This window comes from Chiloscyllium punctatum, chromosome 18, assembly GCF_047496795.1.
Source record: "Chiloscyllium punctatum isolate Juve2018m chromosome 18, sChiPun1.3, whole genome shotgun sequence".
NCBI lineage: Eukaryota > Metazoa > Chordata > Chondrichthyes > Orectolobiformes > Hemiscylliidae > Chiloscyllium > Chiloscyllium punctatum.
This window is the reverse complement of record NC_092756.1, coordinates 89,311,957-89,334,570: the sequence shown is the minus strand read 5'-3', so window position 1 is coordinate 89,334,570 and position 22,614 is coordinate 89,311,957. Positions and strand designations below refer to the sequence as shown.

General features: G+C 41.3%; 1 protein-coding gene across 1 annotated transcript in view; it reads right to left on the bottom strand.

Moving 5' to 3' along the window:
* Positions 1 to 22,614, bottom strand: part of LOC140489298 (serine/threonine-protein phosphatase 6 regulatory subunit 3-like) — a 91,617-nt gene that overhangs the window by 44,390 nt on the left and 24,613 nt on the right. Inside the window, exons 3-6 of the mRNA XM_072588689.1 lie at positions 15,740 to 15,926; positions 9,979 to 10,116; positions 9,078 to 9,143; positions 1,439 to 1,551 (exon numbers count right to left, since the gene is read on the bottom strand). Of these exons, the coding sequence (XP_072444790.1) occupies positions 1,439 to 1,551; positions 9,078 to 9,143; positions 9,979 to 10,116; positions 15,740 to 15,926 (504 nt within the window). The remainder of the gene's footprint in view (positions 1 to 1,438; positions 1,552 to 9,077; positions 9,144 to 9,978; positions 10,117 to 15,739; positions 15,927 to 22,614) is intronic.

Genomic DNA, 22,614 nt, shown 5'->3' with positions numbered 1-22,614 from the left:
AAAGGGTGCTAAAAGTTGAAATTCTTGCCACAAGCAACAACTGATGCTGGATCAATTGTTTGTTGTCTTATATCACAGATCAATCACATTTTCACTGAAAGCTGGAATAGGCCCAAGGGGCAAAATGTTCAAAGCCCACTGCGATATGCTTGAAAACCAAATGGCAAGTAGAAGACTGGGAAATAGGATAGCAACTTTTGGGAGTTGTGAAACCGAATTTTTTGTTTAGATAGGAAAGGAGTACACCCACGTCCTTATAGAAGGTGAGGGTGCAGACAGAAGAACAATGAACAAGAGGAGAGCAACAAGGACAGACAGAGGATTCAAGTCCCAAAAGTGCACACTCCTCGCTTCTCTGCAGGAATTATTTTCTCATATACCATTACTCCCAAAACAATAGTTTTACCAATCGCTGCTTAAAGTTTCAGTTTGTCCAATCGCAGTAACAGTGTGACATTTTGGAGTTACACACAGCTGACAGCTGCAATATAACTTATTGTAAAATTCATCAATATACATAATCATGCACCAATTAACAGAGACATGCCATCACAGTTTTGGGGATCAAGGCAGACTGGTCAAGAGAAAGCAAGGCCAAGAATGGGTCTAAGGCTTGGATTTCTTTGTAACGCCATTTATTATGCATAAAGACTAAACATTACAATACTTGATACTCAAAGACATTCCAGGCTCTAATCTTGTTACACAATTGATAAACTATTCTATATATTCTACTGCTTAATGCTAGTTAGTCTACACCACATGTTTCTCTGCACGAGTTTCTAACATTGACATGGCTAGACTTCAGGCTTCAATCCAGCTCTCCATGTGTTTTTCTCTTCTCAAATCTGCGCACATTGTGCTATTTATATCCAGTGAACAGCAGCTCTGCAACATGAGTGCGAGGATGTACCAGGGTCCTAATGCTGTTACAGGTCATGGTGCAACACATCTGTATGCCAAGGTTTTGCAACAGACAAGTCAAGGTAAAGAAAAAAATTGCAGACTAAAGACCTGTTAATACAAGCATGATGAGAAGCATTAGTCAAAAGTGGCTGACAGACCGAGTGAGGTAAGAGGCTGAGGAAGATATATTGATGGAGCAAAGGTTAAATATTGTCAACAGATGTAGCAATAAGCCAGAGCAGGAATCAATCTTGATTATTTGCAGACTGCTGACATGAATAGCCTGGGCTCAGATATGAAGCATGGGCATTTGGCGAGGTAGTCGAAGAGTTACAGGCATGCCAGGGACAGTAGCTGCCTCTACAATATCAAATTCAAGATGGTGAAGTAATAGCCATTGCTAAAGACCCCAGTTACTGAGCTTTCACAATCAAATTCAGCCATCCTTACTTTGGAACTAAGCAAGCACAGGACAGACATCCTTTCAAAGACAATTACATACCAGAAATTCAAAAGAAAACACTAAACTTACTTCTCAAGTGTGGCCAGCAACTGGTCTGGTTCGGGACTGTCCTGAATCTGAATCATTTGTTCTCTGCTTAGCCGGATAATATCACACAGAGACTGAGACGCATTAGAGTGTTGCTAAGGTAAAGGAATGGGAAGGGAGAAAAACAAAGCTATTAAGACCGTAATTTTCATGACATTATCTATTATCAAAGTCTCATTTATATTCTCCCGTCTTATCCTGAAGGTTCCCCAAAGGGTTGCACAGCAAATGGAACATTCACCAATTTGCGCAAAGGATGAATGGACCAGCTAAATTATATGTTTTAACATTTGATGAATATTGAAAAAATTCTGGGTCAGTACAATGGGAGAATTGCCAGCTGACTTTCCAATAGTACAATGACATCTTTTAATATTCACAAAACCAGACAAAGCAGACTTTCTGGTTTCAATTGAACATCTAGTACAAAAGGTGGCAACTCTGACAGGGTAGTTTTTCTTTAGCAGTGCACTTGAGTGCAAGTCCAAATTATGTGCTCAAATCTCGATACGGCCTCCTTACTTTGGGGAAGTGATGGCTTAGTGGTATTATTGCTGGATTGTTAATCCAGAGACCCAGGTCATGTTCCGGGGATCCGGGCTCAAATCTCACCATAGCAGATGGTTGAATTTGAATCCAATAAAAATATCTTGAATTAAGAATCTAATGACGACCATGGTCAGTTGTTAGAAAAAAACAAATCAGGTTGACTAATATTCTTTAGGAAGGGAAACAGCCATTTGCACCTCTTCTGGTCTACATGGGATTCCAGACCCACAGCAACTGGCTGACTCTGAACTGCCCTCTGGGTAAGTAGGGATGGGCAATAAATGCTGCCTAGCCTGCAACATCCTCACCCCGAAATGAATAAAATTAAAACCTTGATATGGCCTTATTTAGTAGTAAGGGTAGCTAAGTTAGACAACTTGCATCATTCCAAAGGGCTACTCAATAAGTACTAAACTCAGAGTTACATCGCTGAAATATTTCTCTAATCTGCTTAAGTTCTAAATAAAATTAAATTTCTCCCTACTGTTGAAAGAAACAAATATAAAATCATCACATAATAGATACACCTTGGTAACACTGCAAAACTGGGACACTGAAAGGAACAAAATTACAATTAATCACAAGGCACAATTTACAGTGAAATGAAAACAAGTAGTACTGAAGAAACTCAGCAAGTCTGACAGCATCTTTGGAGAGAGAAACAGGGCCAAGGTTCGAGTCCAATGACTGTTCTTTCGAATAGAACAAGAATGTAATTTGATCATGAAAAATAATAATTAGTCCCAAAATCAAAGAGAGCAAATTTCAGAACACAGGTTTGAGTGATAGGTTGTTGCCAAGATGATATCGCTGGATTCGCCTTTAATTCTCAGATATCCCTGGCCTCAGAACAAAGGAGCTTTGAACACCGCCCATAGAACATTTTGCCTTGACAGTCCCCTAGGGTGAACTTTTGACTGGAAACTCTGGGCAAGACACAAAGCTGGATAGAATCAATAATGTATCTATAGATAAGGTAAGACCACGTGACACAGAAGCAGAAATAGGCCATTCGGTCCATCGGGTTCTGCTATGCCATTAAATGAGAGCATGGCTGATCTGACAACCATCATCGCCACTTACCTATCTTTTCCTCATGAATTACTGATTAACTGTCTATTGCAACCCTGAATATACTTAGCAAGCCAGCCTCATAGGACATAACAGTGCAGTACAGGCCTGTCGGCCCTCAATATTGCACCGACCTGTGGAACCAATCTGAAGACTATCTATCCTACACTATTCCATTTTCATCCATATGTCTATCCAATGACCATTTAAATACTCTTAAATTTGGCAAATCTACTACTATTGCAGGCAGTGCGTTCCACGCCCTTACTACTGAGTAAAGAAACATTTGACATCTGTCTTATATCTATCATCCCCCAATTTAAAGCTATGTCCCCATGTGCTCGCTATCGCCATCTGAGGAAAAAGGCTCTCACTGTCCACCCTATCTAACTCTCTGATTATCTTATACATCTCTACTAAGTCACCTCTCAACCTCATTCTCTCTAATGAAAACAGCCTCAAGTCCCTCAGCCTTTCCTCATAAGACCTTCCCTCCATACCAGACAATGATCCTTGTAAATATCCTCTGAACCCTTTCCAAACTTCCACATCCTTCCTATAATGCGGTGACTAGAACTGCACGTAATAGTCCAAGTGTGGCCACACCAGAGTTTTGTACAGCTGCAGCATGATTTCAAGGTTCTGAAACTCAAACCCTCTAACAATAAAAGCTAACACACCGTACGTCTTCTTAACAACCCTACCAACCTGGGTGGCAACTTTCAAGGATCTATGTACCTGGACACCAAGATCTCTCTGCTCACCTACACTGTCAAGAATCTTACCATTAGGCCAGTACTCTGCATTCCTGTTACCCCTTCCAAAGTGAATCACCTCATGCTTTTCTGCATTAAACTCCATTTGCCACTTCTCAGCCCAGCTCTGCAGCTTATCTATGTCTCTCTGTAACCTACAACATCCTTTCTCACTATCCACAACTGTACAGACCTTAGTGTCATCTGCAAATTTACTAATCTATCTTTCTATGCCCTCATCCAGGTCATTTATAAAAATGACAAACAGTGGACCCAAAACAGATACTTGCGATACCCCACTAGTAACTAAACTCTAGGATGAATATACCCCATCAACCACCACCCTGTATCTTCTTTCAGCTAGCCAATTTCTGATTCAAACCGCTAAATCACCCTCAATCCCATGCCAATGTATTTTCTGCAATAGCCTACCGTGGGGAAGCTTATCAAATACCTTACTGAAATCCATATACACCACATCACCTGCTTTACCGTCATCCACCTGTTTGGTCACCATCTCAAAGAACTCAATAAGGTTCCTGAGGCACGACCTACCCTTCACAAAACTGTGTTGACTATCCCTAATCAACTTATTCATTTCTAGATGATGATAAATCCTATCTCTTATAACCTTTTCCAATACTTGACCTACAACAGAAATAAGGCTCACTGGTCTATAATTACCAGAGTTGTCTCTACTCCCCTTCTTGAACAAGGGAACAACATTTTCTATCCTCTAGTCTTCTGGCACTATTCCTGTAGACAATTACAACATAAAAATCAAAGCCAAAGGCTTGGCAAACTCCTCCCTGGCTTCCCAGAGAATCCTATGATAAATCCCACCCGGCCCAGGGGACTTGTCTATTTTTACAATTTCCAGAATTGCTAACACATCCTCCTTACGCACCTCAATCCCATCTAATCTAGTTACCTGTATCTCAGTATTCTCCTCAGCCACGTTGTCAGTATTCACACTAGAAAAAGACAAAAAGTATTCATTCAGCGCTTCCCCTATATCTTCGGATTCCACTCACAACTTCCCACTACTATGCTTGACTGGCCCTAATCTTACTCTAGACATCCTCAATAGCCCTCTGCAATAAAATACTGCAGATTGACTACCCTCGAAGAAGTTTGCCCTCATTTCTCATCGATTCCTTCCTCAGATTATGCCCACTCGTCCTACGTTATTCCACGAGGAGAAACAACTTCTCAGCTTCTACCCTGACAAGCCCTCTAAGAATTCTATATGCTTCAATAAAATCTCCTTGCATTCTTCTAAACTCAAGTACAGAACCAATCTTCTCAACCTTTCCTCATAAAAAAAGAATCCCTCCATATGCAGGATCAATCTAGTGAACATTTTTTGATTGCCTCCTATTTTTTAACTAAATATATACATATTATATATATATTTATATGTACACATTATGTAAGATAACAGGACCAAAACTGTTCACAGTACTCTCAGATATGGTCCCACTAGCATCTTGTATAGTTTTAGCAAGACCTCCCTACCTTTATATCTTTGCAATAAAGGCCAATATTCCATTTGCCTTCCCAATACCTGCTGAAAAGATTGCGATAATCGCCACTCCACCTCCCAAATCACACTTAAACATGTGAACAGGCATACTAATGAGGCAGGAAATGAGAAATTCCAGGCAGAAATAGAGCACCACTACATTAGTAGGTCACCAGAATTGATGCAAAATATGGCTTTTTTCACTGCAGTTTAATATCAATATGGTCCTTGATGAACAAAATCGAGTTCAATACTCTGAGTTGAGTTCCTTAAATTCAGTTGAAAGAAAAGGACACACATTTACATAACACCTTTCGTGACTTCAGAATGTCCAAAAGTACTTCTGAAACAATGACGAAGGTTTGAATTAGCTACTTCTGCAATGTGGAAAAAAATGATTGTTACTTTGCAAGCCTCCTTACACCGTGCAGGATCCCACAAAAGCACCGTGATAAGGGCTGTTTACTGACTGACGGAGGGAAAAATAATCGACTGACTCGCGCAGAGAAACCTAGGCTGACACCTTCACTTCCTCAGCGGCAATTAGGTATGGGCAGTAAATGCTGGTCCAGCCAGAAATGTCCACATCTCATGAACCAATACAAAAATAAGACTCCATTTAGGAAGTGCTGTACTCAGAGGCAGCATGTTTCAGACAAGATTCAAGGTCCTCACAGTTGGCTCTGATCAAGCAAGGCACTATTTCAAAGCTGACCAGGAGTTATTCCTATGTGGGGTTGGTAAAAAGACCATTAAGAGTTTGCTGGTTAACATCCAGCAAATTTCGTGGGAAGCCAGAAATCCAGTTTAGGATCAACTTTGGTGTTAAGGAAGGGCTGTCAAATATCTACCTTTTAGGTACAATGAAGATATGGGAGTTTAGCTCCCTGTTCCCATTAACTCACATGTGTCTCAAGTTACTGATAACAACACATCTTGGTGTTCAATGAAGCAGGAGCACTAACACCAGTTTTTCCAAACAGGCTAGGAGTAAAACAGGCTTCAGGGCTGAACCAGGGCTTTAGGTGGCCCTAACACCTCAGGTTTGACACCCTTACCTTCCTCAAACATTTAAACCACTTTCAGAACCTCAGGTTACTTTGGATGAGTTTTAAAGGGAGAAGTTTGCAAATCTTAAAGATTGATGTAATATCTGCACACAATGTTCCAACAAGGTTGCTGTCCATAGATTAGACGGACTGCACTGCTTGCTGCAGCTTTAAGTTCAGGCTCAACGAACTGTTTTGGGTTGGCAACTTCACCTGGATAAACACAGGAGAAAGCGCACTACTGTAAAAATGGCACTGAAGGAGCTAGAATTCTTGGGATTACATTCTGCAGCTTGTGAATGCCAAGCCTTCAAATCAGATAGCCTGGGGTAAGACTGAAGAGTAATCACATAGGTTACATAAAGGATTGCAACCGCATTTGTGTAACTGAACTTAAGGTAAAGTTTATGCTTTCAGTAGAAGAGAAAGGAGGACAGTTGAAAAAACTTGATACAAAGCTATTCACCACTTTAAAGACATCTGTTTCTTTCTCCTTCCTTCTACAGCTGAAGGCATTCCATTCCTTCTGTACATTAAAGCAAATGGCAATTTGCTGTCAGTAAGCTTCAACATTATTCAATTTTAGAAGACATCATAATGAAGTCCACCCATCCTGATTTGACATCAATGCAAATGCATGATGAACTGTAATCCTGATAGCAAATGGCTAACTCAGAACACATCAGGAAGCAAATGTGGGCACTTCATGGTTTTAAATCAAATGAGCAAGACATGGCTATTTGAAAGCTGAGAACTTGAGCTGTAGAAAACTCTGAATCTTTTATTTAAACAGGATCCTTACATTACTGTAAAGTGAGGGTACTTAATCAAGCTGAAAAACATCTAGATTTACGACCGGAAAATGTGACAGGTAAGATTTTTAATCTACTACTTTCATAAAAATGGCTTCGACATCTGTGAACCTGCTGGGATCTTTGTGGGAGATTTCATGCTAGTTTTAACAAGAACCAGTCATTTTGTACACGTTTGGGATTTGTTCTTTGTTTCAGTTTTCCAGTTTGTAGCGTTAGCTCAGCCTTAGATTACAAACAAAAATATAAATGAGCAGACAATTTCAGGTTTCATGGTGGGAAAGTTGTTGCGGGGGATTTTGAGGGACAGAATTTATTTGAAAAGGCAAGGACTGATTAGGGATAGTCAACACTGCTTTGGCCATGGGAAGTCGTGTCTCACTAACTTGACTGAGTTTTTTGAAGCGGTGACATGGTACACATTGTCTATATGCGTTAGACAAGGTTCCATGCAGAAGACTGCTTAGATCCCATGGGATCCAGGCTAGCCAACTGGATATAAAGTTGGCCTGAAGGTAGGAGACAGAGGATGGTAGCAGAGGGCTGTTTTTCGGACTGGAGCCTATGATCAGTAGTGCACCACAAGGATCAGTACAGGGTCCATTGCTTTTTGTCATTTATATAAATGATTTGGATATGATAATGTGAGGTATGATTAAGTTTGCAGATGACACAAAATAGATGGCGTAATGGACAGTGAAGAAAATTATCTGAGTACAACTGGACCGTGATCAGATGGGCCAATGGACCAAGCAGTGGCAGATGGACTTAAAATTTAGATAAATGGGAGATGCTGTATTTTGGTAAGGCAAGCCAGGGCAGGATTCATGCAGTTAATGGTCGGGCCTGGGGGAGTGTTGCTGAATGAAGAGACCTAGGGGTGCAGGTGCACAAGGTGGTGTTTGGCATGCTTGCTTTCATTGGTCAGAGCATTGCGGACAGACGTTGGGATGACACATTGCAGTTGTACAGGACATTGGTGAGGCCGCTTTTAGAATACTGCGTACAGTTCTGGTTGTCCTTCTACAGGTAAGATGCTGTTAAATTTGAAAGGGGGCCGTAGATTTACAAAGATGTTGCTAGGACTGGAGGGCTTGAGCTATAGCGGGAGGCTGACTAGTCTGGGGCTATTTTTCTCTCTGAAGAGTAGGAGGCTGAGGGGTGACATCATAGAGGTTTTAAAAAATGTGAGGGGCATAGGTAGGGTGAATAGCCAAGGGCATTTTCCTTGAATGGGGAGCCCAAAACTAGAAGGTATAGGTTTTTGCCAGGGGTGGGGGGTTTATAAAGGACCCGAGGGGTAACTTTTTCATATAGAGTGTGGTCTGTGTATGGAACAAGCTGCAAGAGAAAGTGGAGGCGGGTACAAAGACGACATTTAAAAAGGCACCTGATAGGCAAATGAATGGGAAGGGTATAACAGGACTTGGTCCAAATGCAGCAAATGGAACTAGGTCAGATTGGCATTCTGTTCTGCTTGGATCAGAGGGTCTATTTCCGAACAGTATGACGCTCATGATTCTACGTAGCCATGATGCCAAAACAGAAAGCAATGTCCAAAGATATTCCCACAGAATGATTTGAATGTGACCATCTTCAAGTTTAGCTGAAGGCCTATCTTTTGAGATAGGCAGCACTTCTGGGCGTAAATGATTAATTCCTAGTCAGACAGGAAATGGACAACCTTTCTAAAGTGCGATCAAAGGGAAAACTCTTCAAAATATTGGTGACATAATGGGCTTAGCAGTAAAACGGTTCTGAACAATTTATCAGCAAGTCAACATGCACTAAATCAATTAAAGGAATTAACTGATTAGTTCGTTCGCCATTTCCTGGATTTTATGGAACACTTGCACTTACATCCTCATCTTTGGAACGGTGGATCATCTCGATGAGTCTCTGGATGATTTTCTCTTCGTTCAGCCACTGTTGGATTACAGAAATGGTTACGGAGGAAAGGCAAGTACAGCACTCAATGCAGGACAAAAACAAACTTTTCTGATGGGCCATCCCAAAGAGGAGCATGCCATGGAATACATGAACCTAAATGCTCATGGACACAGAGTCAAACACCGCAGGGTGGCAATTCAGCCCCTTGGGCCACTGCAAGCTCTTTAAAAGGGATAAAAGATTAGTACCGTTTCCAAATATCTATCCCCATAATTGTGCATTTTATCCCCTTCTTCAAATATTTATCCAACCCTTTTGAAAGCCACCACTGCAAGTACTTCCATTATCCTTTCTCAAATTGAAACCCTGATTATCTCTCAAGAGTTAGAAAGGGTGAGTAAATCTGAGCCAGTGTGTGCTTATTCTCGTTAATTTAACTTATTGTTTTTTTTTAAATTAGATGACTGAATCAGGCAGTTCATAAGCATAAACCTGTAAAATATCTGCGGTCAAATTAGTACACTTCATCAACTCCCATTACCTTATTCACCCTTGCCATTCCATTCCCCTCCTTCTAACATGATTCCAAGCTTAATCAACAAATGCATTTAACCAAATTATGATAAAATGCAAGATGTAATAATAATACAGTATATCAGTATCCCCTTTCCAGGGAAATCTGCACAATTACCAGTGTTTCAGTCCCTCCTTCAAAAGGATGCTTTCACATTATAGATGTCTCTCAATACTTATCTTTTGGAGGTTATCTGTGCATTGACTTGAATCTCAGGCCCTCTTTCGTTGCTTTCATTCCAGCAATATTTCAAAATTACCTTGCAGTCCAAAATGAAGAATACTAAAGACTACTTACATTCAACACATCCTGCCTGAGTTGAGGCTGCTCCACACACGTGAGAAGCCGGAGTAGGAGGTCCATAATGGCAGAGGTTCCTATGTGCTTTAACAATAAGTTTACAAAATCAACCTTCTTTCGTAGAAAATCCACTATCTGCAAAATAAAAAGTTTAAACACATGAGAAAATGCAGCCTAGCAAGTACATTACTATTTAGTTAGTGTTCTACGTGTGTTTCGACACCCAACCTGCATGGAATTTATCACAAGTAGAACAGCTTTTCTCTCTCCCTAATACACTGGTCAAAGGTGAAACTTTTCCTGCATAGAAATTGGAAGTTACCTTTTTAAAAATGTGTTAAGAGTGTGTGGAAGCTGCTAGTTAAGCTACCATTTAGTTCCATCAACTCACAATGGAGGTGTTGGTGATGAGCAATCTTCTTGAATTGCCGTGGTCTGTGGGGTGCCCAGGAGTTTAGCCAAAATGACAATGAAGCAACAGCAATACAGTTCCGAGTAAGGATGATATGCAACTTGGAGGGAAATTTTTAGGTTGTCATTTTCAAAGCTATTTGTTGCTCTTAGTCTTCTGGTTGCAGAGGTCTTGAATGGGGGAAGAGGTCTTTCGTAATCAGTGATAATGGCAGGCCTTCATCTCATAAAACAACTGTTTGTGCTGTGGTTGTTAACTCTTAATATATTGTAAGCATTATCCTTTGGGATTCAGGAGTCCATTCTGGCATTGAGGTCTCTGCTGCATTTGATAGATGAAGGCTTTGGGTTGAAAAGGTGCTTGACTCGCTGGTTTCTTTCCCCTCTGGGCCCTCCTCCTGGCCAGCTGAGCTCTCCATTTCTGCTTACTTCTTCGATTGCCGTTTCGACAGTTAGGCTTCAGAGGTCATGACTATCAGCAACTCCTTCCTACCTGTCAGCATCAATCCCCGTGATCTTCCTGTTTCACTTGGTGTGCTAGTAGCAAGGTTATGGATGCCAGAAGGTCACGGCAAAATAATGAGCTCAGCATGCAGCAGGTCTTTGGATGAACACAACGAAGCCACCACAGAGGTCGTTGGATTAGCAACAAGAGTATGCAGATGGAATTAACATATTACAGAACTATAGGGTTGGTAACTTTATCCACAGAATCTCCTAGCAGAACATGTCTAAGGAAAGATGGAAAGTCTTCTCTATCTAGCATGTGTTACCCAGGTCTCAGCCACATAGTACAACACTGAGGGAACAAACTTGGTAGATTTACAGTTTGGTTGCTGTTGTTCTACATCCTCTCACTCAGTTTCGACCTAACAGTTGCAGCATTTGTGATTTGTGTGCTGACTTTAGCATCATTTATCGGATGGATAATCATACAGCTTGGATAGCTTGTGAACCGAGCAACAATCCTCCAATGTTGCATTTTCAATACTGACAGATGGTCAAAGTTAAAAATCTCACAACACCAGGTTATAGACCGACAGGTATATTTGAAAGTACAAGCCTTTGGAGAGCTGCTCCTTTGTGAGGAGCAGTGCTCTGACAGCTTGTACTTTCGAATAAACCTGTTGGTCTATAACCTGGCATTGTGAGATTTTTAACTTTGTCCACCCCAGTCAAACACTGGCACCTCCACCCCCTGACAGATGGTAGCATGGCGACATCCTGGACAATGACATTTGCCTTCCTGATGGTCAAACTGAACTCCACAGATGTGAGGAAGTCTGTTTTGTTGCTACCGAAGGCACTTTTTTCACGGAATGCTACCGTGGTGCTATCATTCTAAAGCAATTCAAAGAGAACTTGATGCACCTTGAAGTTGAATCTCTGGTGAACAGCTTCTGGTCAGTTTTGATGTATCAGTTGACCCTCTCTAAAGATAACCTGAAGGCATATGCAGCAAAGAGAAGAATAGCTCAAAAGGTACAACAACTGGCAAATAATTTTCTTGCAGCTTTCAGCAAGGAAATAACTCCATAGTTGCAATCTCTGGGTGTCACCCTTGTTTTGTACAGGGTCACAATCAAGCACATCCTCCACCTTCCTGAGGATTTTGTGTAGGTGCTGACAAAGTGCTGGCTTCCTGTGCTTCATGAGTTCAGCTGGTATAGCACCATCACCTGGAGCTTTGCCTATAGCAAGCGAGTCAATAGTTTCGCTGAGCTCCTCCACTGAGGGTTTGACATGCAGCTCTGCCATGACAGACAGGCTTGTTGTGGTGCCGAAAGCTTCCTTGGTGTGTCCCCCTGGAGTACAACATAAGGGTATGTTCCATTAAAACTCTCCAACTGTTGAGTGCTGTCAGTGATTACCTCCACCGTTTGAATTCGAATGAAGCAGCTTTCTTTGCTGATTAAATTGATATCTTCTTAATCTACTCATACATTTATTTCCCTTCACATTCACTACTGAACCAAATATTAAAAATCACAACACCAGGTTGTAGTCCAACAGGTTTAATTGGAAGCACACTAGCTTTCAGAGCGACGCTCCTTCATCAGATGAAGGAGCATCGCTCCAAAAGCTAGCGTGCTTCCAATTAAACCTGTTGGACTACAACCTGGTGTTGTGTGATTTTTAACTTTATACACCCCAGTCCAACACCGACACCTCTAAATCAGAACCAAATATTAGTATTGACAAGGTTCGTGAAGCTACGTTTGCCCACAATGCTGATATAGACTGGTTTTGCACTGTTATAAACTGATTATCAAACTGCAACAATTTACAAACAGATCTCTTAATTCATTGAAGAATTGTAAAATCTGCAAAAATGAGAAAGGAATTTTAATTCTAACTACTAATTTTTAAGCACACCTTCTGATGTATTTTTTTATTAAAACCAGAGTCTCGAATTAGAAGCACAACATTGCACCATGACATGCATCTTGAGAGCACAGGGCACTCATCAGGAAACAGAAAAGTAAACAGACAGGAACTGTTTTCATCAGCTCTTGAGCATTTGCTGTATCATAACCCTGTCCATTTGGGTTAAAGACATGTTCATCCATCCAGAGAACAAGAGATGATAAAATCTGTCCATGTTGACACCAGTGGTCAGTTTACATGGTGGATTTATATTTAATCACAAAACACCTGCCATTGTTTAATGCCAAGCAAAACCTCCACATGTGTCAAAAGTTACTAAACACACACGAGTCAGCATAACTTTCCCAGTTTCCTAATTTAGATTAACTGGCAAGACAGGATCAGTGGTGCAGGTACTATGTTTATTTTTCACAACAGCACTTCAAATTCCCATCGCATCTTTCCCACATCATATTCATCCTGTTGCTTTCATTCCCCTCACTTCATTCCCATCTTTTCCTTTCGTCCTAGGTATTGTTATTCCAACCACCCCTTGCCACCCTCCTCCTCCTTCTCCCCCACACTATGCCTGGCCTCCTTTGCAGCAGAGTGCTTCGTGTCTTGTACAGTAATTTAGTATAACTGGCAATCTGCACCTGTGGGATGGTGGTTAGTTAATCTGATCTTTGATAACTTTACTGTGGCATTTGGGTACTCAATGTACAAACCCACCAAGTGAAGCACCTCTTAAACTGTCTAAACAGTCCAGACAGGCAAAAGTAACAGATTATCATTGTTTCATTCCACTGTCTCAATCCCACATTCATATGGATGTTCCTAAGTCACAACCTACTAACTACAATCCCAATTTCTGGCTCAGCCTAATCAAAATCCTTAAGATGAGATGCTATAGGAAGAACAGAAAGGGGGGCAAGAGAGGAGGGGAGTGGTGGCTTAGTGAAAGATAACCCAGTACAGTTGTACTTAGGTAGGATATTCCTGGGAGAACATTCAGTGAAGTTACATGGGTGGAACTGAGGAATAAGAAAGGAATTAGGATTGTATTCTACGCCTTTTGAAGAGTCATTTGAAGAGGCGACAAAGATTTAAAGGGACCTGTGGGGGGAACAACTTTTTCACACAGAGGGTGGTGCGTGTATGGAATGAGATGTCAGAGGAAGTAGTGGAGGCTGGTACAATTACAACATTTAGAAGGCATCTGGATGGCTATATGACTAGGAAGGGTTTAAGAGGGAAATGGGCCAAATGCTGGCAAATGGGACTAAATCAGTTTAGGATATCTAGTCAGCATAGATGAGATGGACCGAAGGGTCTGTTGCTGTGCTCTACAGCTATGACCCTATGAGGTGGTAGGCTACCACCACTCCACTTGTGCAGCAACAAAGGACTTGGTGTTTCTTCAGACCGTTCTCAATTTTTAAAGGTGCTACAGGTGAGTTATAGAATTGTGTGTGAATTATGTCAGACAGAGAACGAATCAGGCTTTTCTGTAAAACTTTAGTAATCAGGGACAAACAAAACTCCTCTCTGTCATTAGTTAACAAAAAAATGATGAGATTAGATTCTCTACAGTGTGGAAACAGGCCCTTTGGCCCAACAAATCCACACTGACCCTCCGAAGAGTAACCCACCCAGACCCATTTCCACTTGAGTGAGGCACTGGTGGAACTCCTGTTCAGGAATACATTGTTCTGCGAGGAACGAGAAAAAGAGCTGGCACTCTTTTGCCTCGAGCCCTCTTCACCTCCCCCTGTTCTCAGTGATCATCTCAGTGTCCTGGACGCTTAGTGAATTATATACAATCACTAGCCAGGAATGAGGATGGCTGATCCACTTCAAACTTCTACAGATCAGTCTGAGAATCTAAGCTACACTGTTACCCTTCTCTGCAGCCTCTCCACAGCAAGCATCACGATTCAAGATCAGTAGAAAGAAATGGTGGTGTATTCCATTAGAGGAAGCAGCAATTCTAGGTCAGGAAATGGAGATCTGCTTGCTTATTGATGCTGCTTCAATCACCCCCAGTCATCAGCAAAGAAGAAAATCTCCACTGTGGAGGACTGACATTTTTCCATTTCTTGCATTTATCATCCTGTTGGGCATCATTTGGTCGTATGATCTGCTGCCTGTTAGGAACATCGGTGAAAAGGAAACACAAAGGATCTCTAGTCAGCAGACCCATGTCATCTCAGTCTGGAATGTAGGTCAACCTAGATTCCATCCACTTCCTACCCACCTGCCCAAAATTCCCTCTCCTACTGGGAAATTATGAAAGGAAACAAAATCAATTTAATACTTTAACTGGCTTCAAATTGCACTGCTCCCAGCACAATTGAGTATTCCAATTCTTCTCTGCTGACCTCCTATTTTCTATCTCCATTTACTTTGTTGACTAAATTCTAAGTCACACTGTCCCTTTCACTCAACATTTTCCTATTCCCAAATCTACTAAACGTTTTCAGGCCACCATTTTAAGATCTTATAGCAGCATTTAAATTCCTCCCCATCACTGAAATCTCCTCCACTCACCAAGAACTGCAGATTCCTCTAACTCTGGACTATTATGCTTCCTTCATCCCCACAGTTAGCTCTAGTCATTTATCCCCAGGACCATCCTTTCAAAAGCATTTAATTATCCTGCTCGCAGTCAACTAACTCACTGACCAATCCTTCGGTCATATGTCCCAGAGCTGCTCTCTTTGGCTCAACAGCAGCTGTTCTTTGATTATGCTCCTATGAAGCAGCCTGTGATATTCTACTGCATTAAGAGGTGCTATACAAATGCAAATATTTGTTGTTGTTGCAAACCCTGCAGCTCTCAGCAAAGTCTGTAATTGGTAGTAGCAGTGATAGGAAGAATTCAGTAGTGTAAAAGATCTGGACAGAAGTGCATTAAATAAAAATTAAGTGCACTGGCTTAAGGACACCCAGTTTAAAAGAATCAAATCCAGTCACATACCTGTTCGCTCTTCCTGTTGATGAGGATGCCCATTACTTTACTGAAGAAGCTTGCCAACAAAGGGTTAAGTATACTGTCATTTTGCAGGAAGGCATAGAGACGGCTCAGCAGTGACTCATCCTCGCCCAGTGCATCATTAACCTGTGTCACATCAGCAGTCAGGATCTCACAGGATATATTAGGGTACCTGGATCGAGATAGCTTAATTTGTAGATTAAACATTCCCAGTGAAAGCTATTTTCTGCATTATAAAGAGGCCTTTTCAGGAAAACTACTTCATTCGCATTACTGAGATTTCAGGCACAGTACAGGGTGTGGGGAATTTTCATACTAAGCAGACCCAACAGCACAATTATATGTTTCATCCTGGCTAACTTAGTTCTGTCTGGGTGGGAGCAGTTTCAGCTACATAACATTAGGGTGATTAAAAGTCTGTAATTAGTAGTGCCAGAGATAGAAGAATTAGTAGTGTAAAGGATCAGGACAGAAGTGCATTAAAAAAAATTAAGTGCACTGGCTTGAGGACAACTTTCCCAACCCTCAGAACACATTGGCAACAACACGAACGGTTCCGATAAATCCAACAGCATATAAGGATCTCCATATTCTCCATGCAAGCGCTGCACAAAAGATACAAGATTGCTTGGAACATTCAATACAATCAAGGTAACAGTTATGGAAAAATTAGCAAATTTTCTGTTGAGCATTGCAAGAAGTACAAGCCTGTGTGAGAGACACAGACAGAGAGGGGGGGCACACGAGAGGGGGAGCACGCTCACTCTGTCTGTCACAAGAAAGAGAGAACAAGCGTGAGAATGAAAAAGCATGCGAGAATGAGACAGCACGCAAGAGAAAGAGTGTGCGTGAGAATGAGTGAGAGGGACAGAGAGAGAGAGAGAGAGAGAGAGAGAGAGAGAGAGAGAGAGAGAGAGAGAGGGGGGAAAAAGAGGGAGAGAGAGAGGGGGGAAAAAGAGGGAGAGAGAGAGAGAATGCCCAAGTGTCCCATTTGGGACGACAATGAGACAATTCTCACTTTGATTCTGCGCAAGTTTAAAGAAAATACATGAACCATCACACCGTATTTGTACTACTCCATTAAGCATTCTCAGGATAGGCATGGGATTAGGAAGGCAAATGGAATGTTGTAGTTGTTTACTGGAAGGGAAATGGAATATTATTCCATAAAGGGATATTTTGCGACAGTTGCACAGGTCATTGATGAGACCACATCAAGAGAACAGTGTACCTTTGTAGAGGGTTGTTTTTCGAAAATGACATAATTGCATTAGGAGTATTAGGAAAGAATGTTCATTCAACTGATTCCTGGCACAAAGAAATTACGTTTGAGGAACTGTTGGGCATGATGGGCCAATACCCATCGGACACCCAAGGGGTCTGTTTCAATGTTCTGAAGGGAGTTTACTGGGTGGATGCTGGAAAAACAGTTTAAAAATAAGGGGTGTCCCAGACAAGACGGAGATAGAGAGAATTTTCTTTTTCTGATTCTCTTCCCAGAGAATGGTGAAGGTGGAGTTGTTGAATATTTCTCAGGCAGAAGTTGATGCAGTTTTGATGAACAAAGGGTATTGGGGATTTGCAGAAACCTGGAGTTGAGGCCACAATTATATTAGTCTCGATCTTATCAAAAGGCAGAGCAGGCCTGACAGACAACTGGACTCCTCCTAACCCGCTTGTTTTGATTAAATGCAGAGTTAACCTTGCTCTTATGCCATGCAACACTTTGATACCAGACGCATGCAAAGCTTCCTCATCGTTCTAGTGGCCTATTTTAACCACAACTATACCCACTGGAGCACCAACTGAATGCAGCTAGTTGAAAGCAAGTATCTTTCCACTCAATTACATTAAAAGGTTGCAAAAAAAAGCAGAAGCCTGTTTGCAGTAGATCAGATTAAAATTAACTAAGTTCAGGAGCTAACTTTCCTCCCACAACCTCCCTGATGATTTAGTGGTTAAAAGTTTCACTCACAACCATACTGAGGAATACAGAATGGGAGGATCCATGGCTTGATTGCTGCTCTATCCTGAGGTTTCTAACTTCAAACAGACAAGCAAAATCCTAGCGGGTGGGAGGATGCAGTTAAGAGAAGAACAAACGTGGAGGGTGTGTTCACGTGCCGCGTGGCGCAAGTAATCAGCCTGCAGCTATCCCTCTTCCTTGCCACAATCCTTACAAACCTTGCCAGAAAATCCAGTCAGATGCCTCAGGTCGTGACAGAATTTTGAAAGATGATCCAATTAGTCCTGCTCTTCACCTTTTTACTTGGAGCCCTTCATTTTCAAACACTGATGCGCTTTGACAGTTTTCTACTAGCCTTTCGATCTGTTCATTCCAGATGGTTCTGAGGAAGTCATTTTCTTCACTCTCTCACAAACAAGGGCCGTTTTTCCCTCCACAGGTGCTGGCAGGCTTGCTGACTGTTTCCAGCACTTTGCATTTCCTTTAGATTTTCTACACCTACAGAATCTTAATTTTGCTGTTCTCTACGACAATTCTGGGGAAACACTTCATTGCGCAACATTATTAGTTAAAGAGTGCTTTGATGAGCCACTATTGCAACTGACTCTGGATCGGTAGAATACAAGCAGAGTCTGGGCTGTAGATCAACAGTTTTCACCCCAAGAATACAAATGCACAGTGTGTTCTGAAACTTCTGCATTTCAGGCCACATCAATGTACTCATTCTAGTTAAAAAACAATTTTCTCCTTTCTTTACAAGTGCCACCCTCCCCGACATTCCCTTTAATGGGAGACACAAGACCAGCTCCAATAACCACTATGGCAAGTGACATCTACAGTTCCTCCTCTCTCCAGAATTAGGGAGGAGCCTGTTACCCACAGAGCCTCCCATATACCACAACTGTGATAACGAATATGACTTACACCACACTTTCAGCAGATAGCATCATGTTCGAGAACAGTCACAGCAGCGAGCAAAAATTGCTCCTGACACGTCATTACCGTTCATTAGCTAAAGTTTGGTTTGAGTCACATGGTCATGCACTCATCCCCTCGTTTATTCGCAACACTTCAGTGCTTCACAGAGGAAGTGCTGCATCATTGGAAGTACATCTCTCAGAAGACACAGTAAACCCAAGGCACAACCTACTGGTTCAGGTGGATGCAAATGATCAATGGGAATATTTGAAGAACTGCAAGAGCCTGCTCACTAATCTGGACATTAATCCCTGGTTGGACAGTTTACTACTGCATTCCAGATGCTGCTGTGTTCAGACTCATTGGTCCATAGTAACTACACTTCAAAAGCAATTCATTGATTGTAAGGAAGTCCAAGTGAACGAATGTTCCTGTCTTGGGAATAGTTTCAGTCTCAAGTGTTTCAATACATGCCTGTTTCTGCAGAACACAGGACATTTTTGAAAAAAAGGTTTTAATGGATGTGGGTGTTAGTGGTTAAGCCAACATTTATTGCCCTTTAGAAAGGTAGTGAACAGCGTCCTTGGAACGCTGCAGCCCATGTGGTGCTGGTACTGTTTCAAAACTGTTAGAAAGGGAGTCCACAGTCTTGAATAAGGAACATTGAAGGTTGTGGCAATATAAATCCCAAATCTGGATAGTAATTGAGTTGGAGGGAAATTCACAGACGGTGATATTGCCACGTGCCTGCTGCCCTTCTCCTGCAAGATAGTAAAGGACTTAGGTTTGAAGTTGCTGCTGGAAGAGCCTTGGTAAGTTGTGCAGTGCACCTATAATTGGTCAACACTAATGCCACTGTGCACTGATAGTGGACTGAGTGAATGCTGAAGATACTCAAGTGGAAGTTGCTTTTATGCAAGTTGAGCCCAAATTTGCACACTACCAACATAATACACATTTATTTGAACATACAGGCAAAGCAAATCTCACAACTGAGCCGTGGCTCAATAAGCAGCACTCTCGTCAGAGTCAAAAGACTATGGGTTCAAGCTAATCCAGAAACAGGAGTACGTGACCTTACCTGAAACAGTACTAATGAAGAAATGCACTAAGTAAAGCCTTTCCAGCAAGATGCTAAATGAAGGCCATGCCTGCTCTTTCAGACAAATGCAATACATCCCACAGCATTAAGCAAAGGAGAGTAGGGATGTTCACCTCAATCAGTATTCTGACTAATATTTATCGCTCAATCATGAAAAGAAAATCTTTCATCATTGTTCATGGGACCTAGCTGTGCACAAATTTACAAATGCACTTCCTACATTGCATCAGTGGCTACATTTGAAAAGCACTTGAAAGTTTCAAGGTGATGTCTAGAGCTCTCTCAACGCAAGTCCTTCTTTCAAGAGGGCATGGACTTTTATTTAAAACTCTGTTGTGATCAGAAGCGTTTATTTCATAAGCTCTGACTTGTTAATAAGATTCAGGGTACTTGACATAAATAATTATTAGGAACACTGTTTTATTTATATAAAGGTTACGAATTGAAACTTCTGTATCTGGAGCAGCACCAAAATTGACCAGAGTGGTTTTTTTTGGTGGTGTTAATTGCAGGAGGAATGTTGGCAAGGACATAGAAAGCCTGCAGCTCAGTGAGCAATACTGTCAGAGGCAGTAATGTCTTCCTGATTCAGAGGAACAGACACAAAGAACCTCAGGTTTTAGGTTTCATCTGACGGACGGCATTTTTGAACAATTTAGCTCTCCCTCAGTGAGCTTTGGAATATCAATTGAGATTATGAAGTGAAACCTCTTGTGCTGCACGAATCCATAATCTTCTGACCCAGATGCACGATTGTATGTCAATTGACATACAAAGTAATAAACTTCATAAGAACCAACACCAGAAACACCAGACTGATGTTATTTTATAACTTGCTGTGGTGCATACCTAAAATCTAGAGGTGGGAAGAGAAGAAAGAAATGAAATGTAAATGTAGGGGTGAAAGCTTCAATTGTCAGGATTACAGCTTTTGCATGACCAAATGGCTAAAATTGCACTTTTATTACAGGAATTTTACAACCATTTTGTGATCTCATTCCAAAATTCTGTCCATTTATAATTAGATTCTAGTAGTTTATGGTGCTTGAATAAGTAAATTCAGTTTTTATTGCCAGGGACTTGGTATTTTTACTCATGGTATGAGGATCTTAAGCTGCAGTTCCATCCCTCCGTGCAGAAAGTGCAAATTAGCAGAGCTGATCATGTGAGATAACTTAACAAATACAACGGAGGCCATAACAACACTCAGGCCAATGATAATATTTTATCCTAATCATTTTTCATCTTCTCATTAACATTATGAATTTAAATTTTGGATTAGTGATGCTGGAAGAGCACAGCAGTTCAGGCAGCATCCGAGAAGCAGCAACATCGACGTTTCAGGCAAAAGCCCTTCATCAGGAATAAAGGCAGAGAGCCTGAAGCATGGAGACTGGAACAAGGACTGTCCCCCATACCCTATAAAGAGCCACACATGTGGGTGCCCACAGCCACTCCTTTAACTTGGCAAAAGTGAGATGGATTAAAGGAGAAATTGTTCAGTGAGCGAACACGTTCAGTCAGGTGCAGCAGCAGTGGTTGTAGATGGGGATTGTTCAGGCCTCTGGTTGAAAAAGCCGGGAGCTCTCAGACCATCCTGGTGGGGAACAAAGGTATATAGAGATTGGACACTCCTGGTGAAGAGGAGGCAGTTCGGGCCAGGGACCTGGAAATTGTCAATACGGTGGAGATATTCCAAAGCTGCACTGAGGGAGAGCTAAATTGTTCAAAAATGCCGTCCGTCAGATGAAACCTAAAACCTGAGGTTCTTCGTGTCTGTTCCTCTGAATCAGGAAGACATTACTGCCTCTGACAGTATACCTTATGAATTTAAATATTGAGTCAGACACATAATAGCAGGTAATGAAAAGAACATTGCTAGAGGAGGCAGCAATATCAGTGGTTGTGATGCCAGTTCATCATTAAAAGCATATGCCAAATTTTGATGCCAAAAATCTTGCAACTTTACTTTGACTGGTCTGTGAGAAATGAAAAAAATACGTGAGTCCAGAAAGGATTTCTGCAACGGTGGGACAGAGATAGTAGAACACAGGAAGAAGTGCTTTACTCCATGTACAGCAGTGATACATCTGATCTCAGAATGCTGGATAATGTCACTCTGTATCTGAATTGGCCAGTGGCCCATTCCCAATTTTAATATAACTCACCAGGATTTGCATTCAAATGAGTTTAAAAATAAAGAGAGAGTAAGGCAAAATTAGTTGAATTAAAATTCACCCTCCTTTAAATACTTACAGACAATATACTACAACACTTAATTTAAAGCCATGGTTCAAATGGTCCAAATAAAATTTTTCAACATTAGATTCTCCTCAGTATCAGCTACCATTTTGTGGGAAGAACATTCGTCCCAAGTCAGAGGGCTGCAGGCTTAACTTCCATTTCAAGATTTGACAAAATAAGGCTGGCACTCCAGCATTGTAGTGAAAGATTACCACACGTCAGAGGTGCCACTTTTCAGATGAGAAGTTAAACTTAGATTCTGTTTGTCCTAATAAAAACAGAAAGTGCTGGAAATACTCAGGAGGTCAAATGCTCAGGAGTTATATTAGACTTGAAACCTAAACTGCTTCTCACTCCACAGATGCTACCAGATACAGGTTTCTTTACTAATTTCTGCTTTTAGAAAAAAAATTCTGTTTTCCAGCATCTGCAAAACTTTGTTTTTATTACATTTGCCCTTTCAAGGGGATGTACAAAGATCCTACAACACTACTTCAAAGGCAAGCAGGAATTTCTTTAAACCTGCCTAATATTTATCAATCAGCCAATGCCATTAAAAACAGATCAACTGGGCATTATCACATTGCTCTTTGCTATGTGTAAATTGGCTACCATGTTTTCTGCATTACA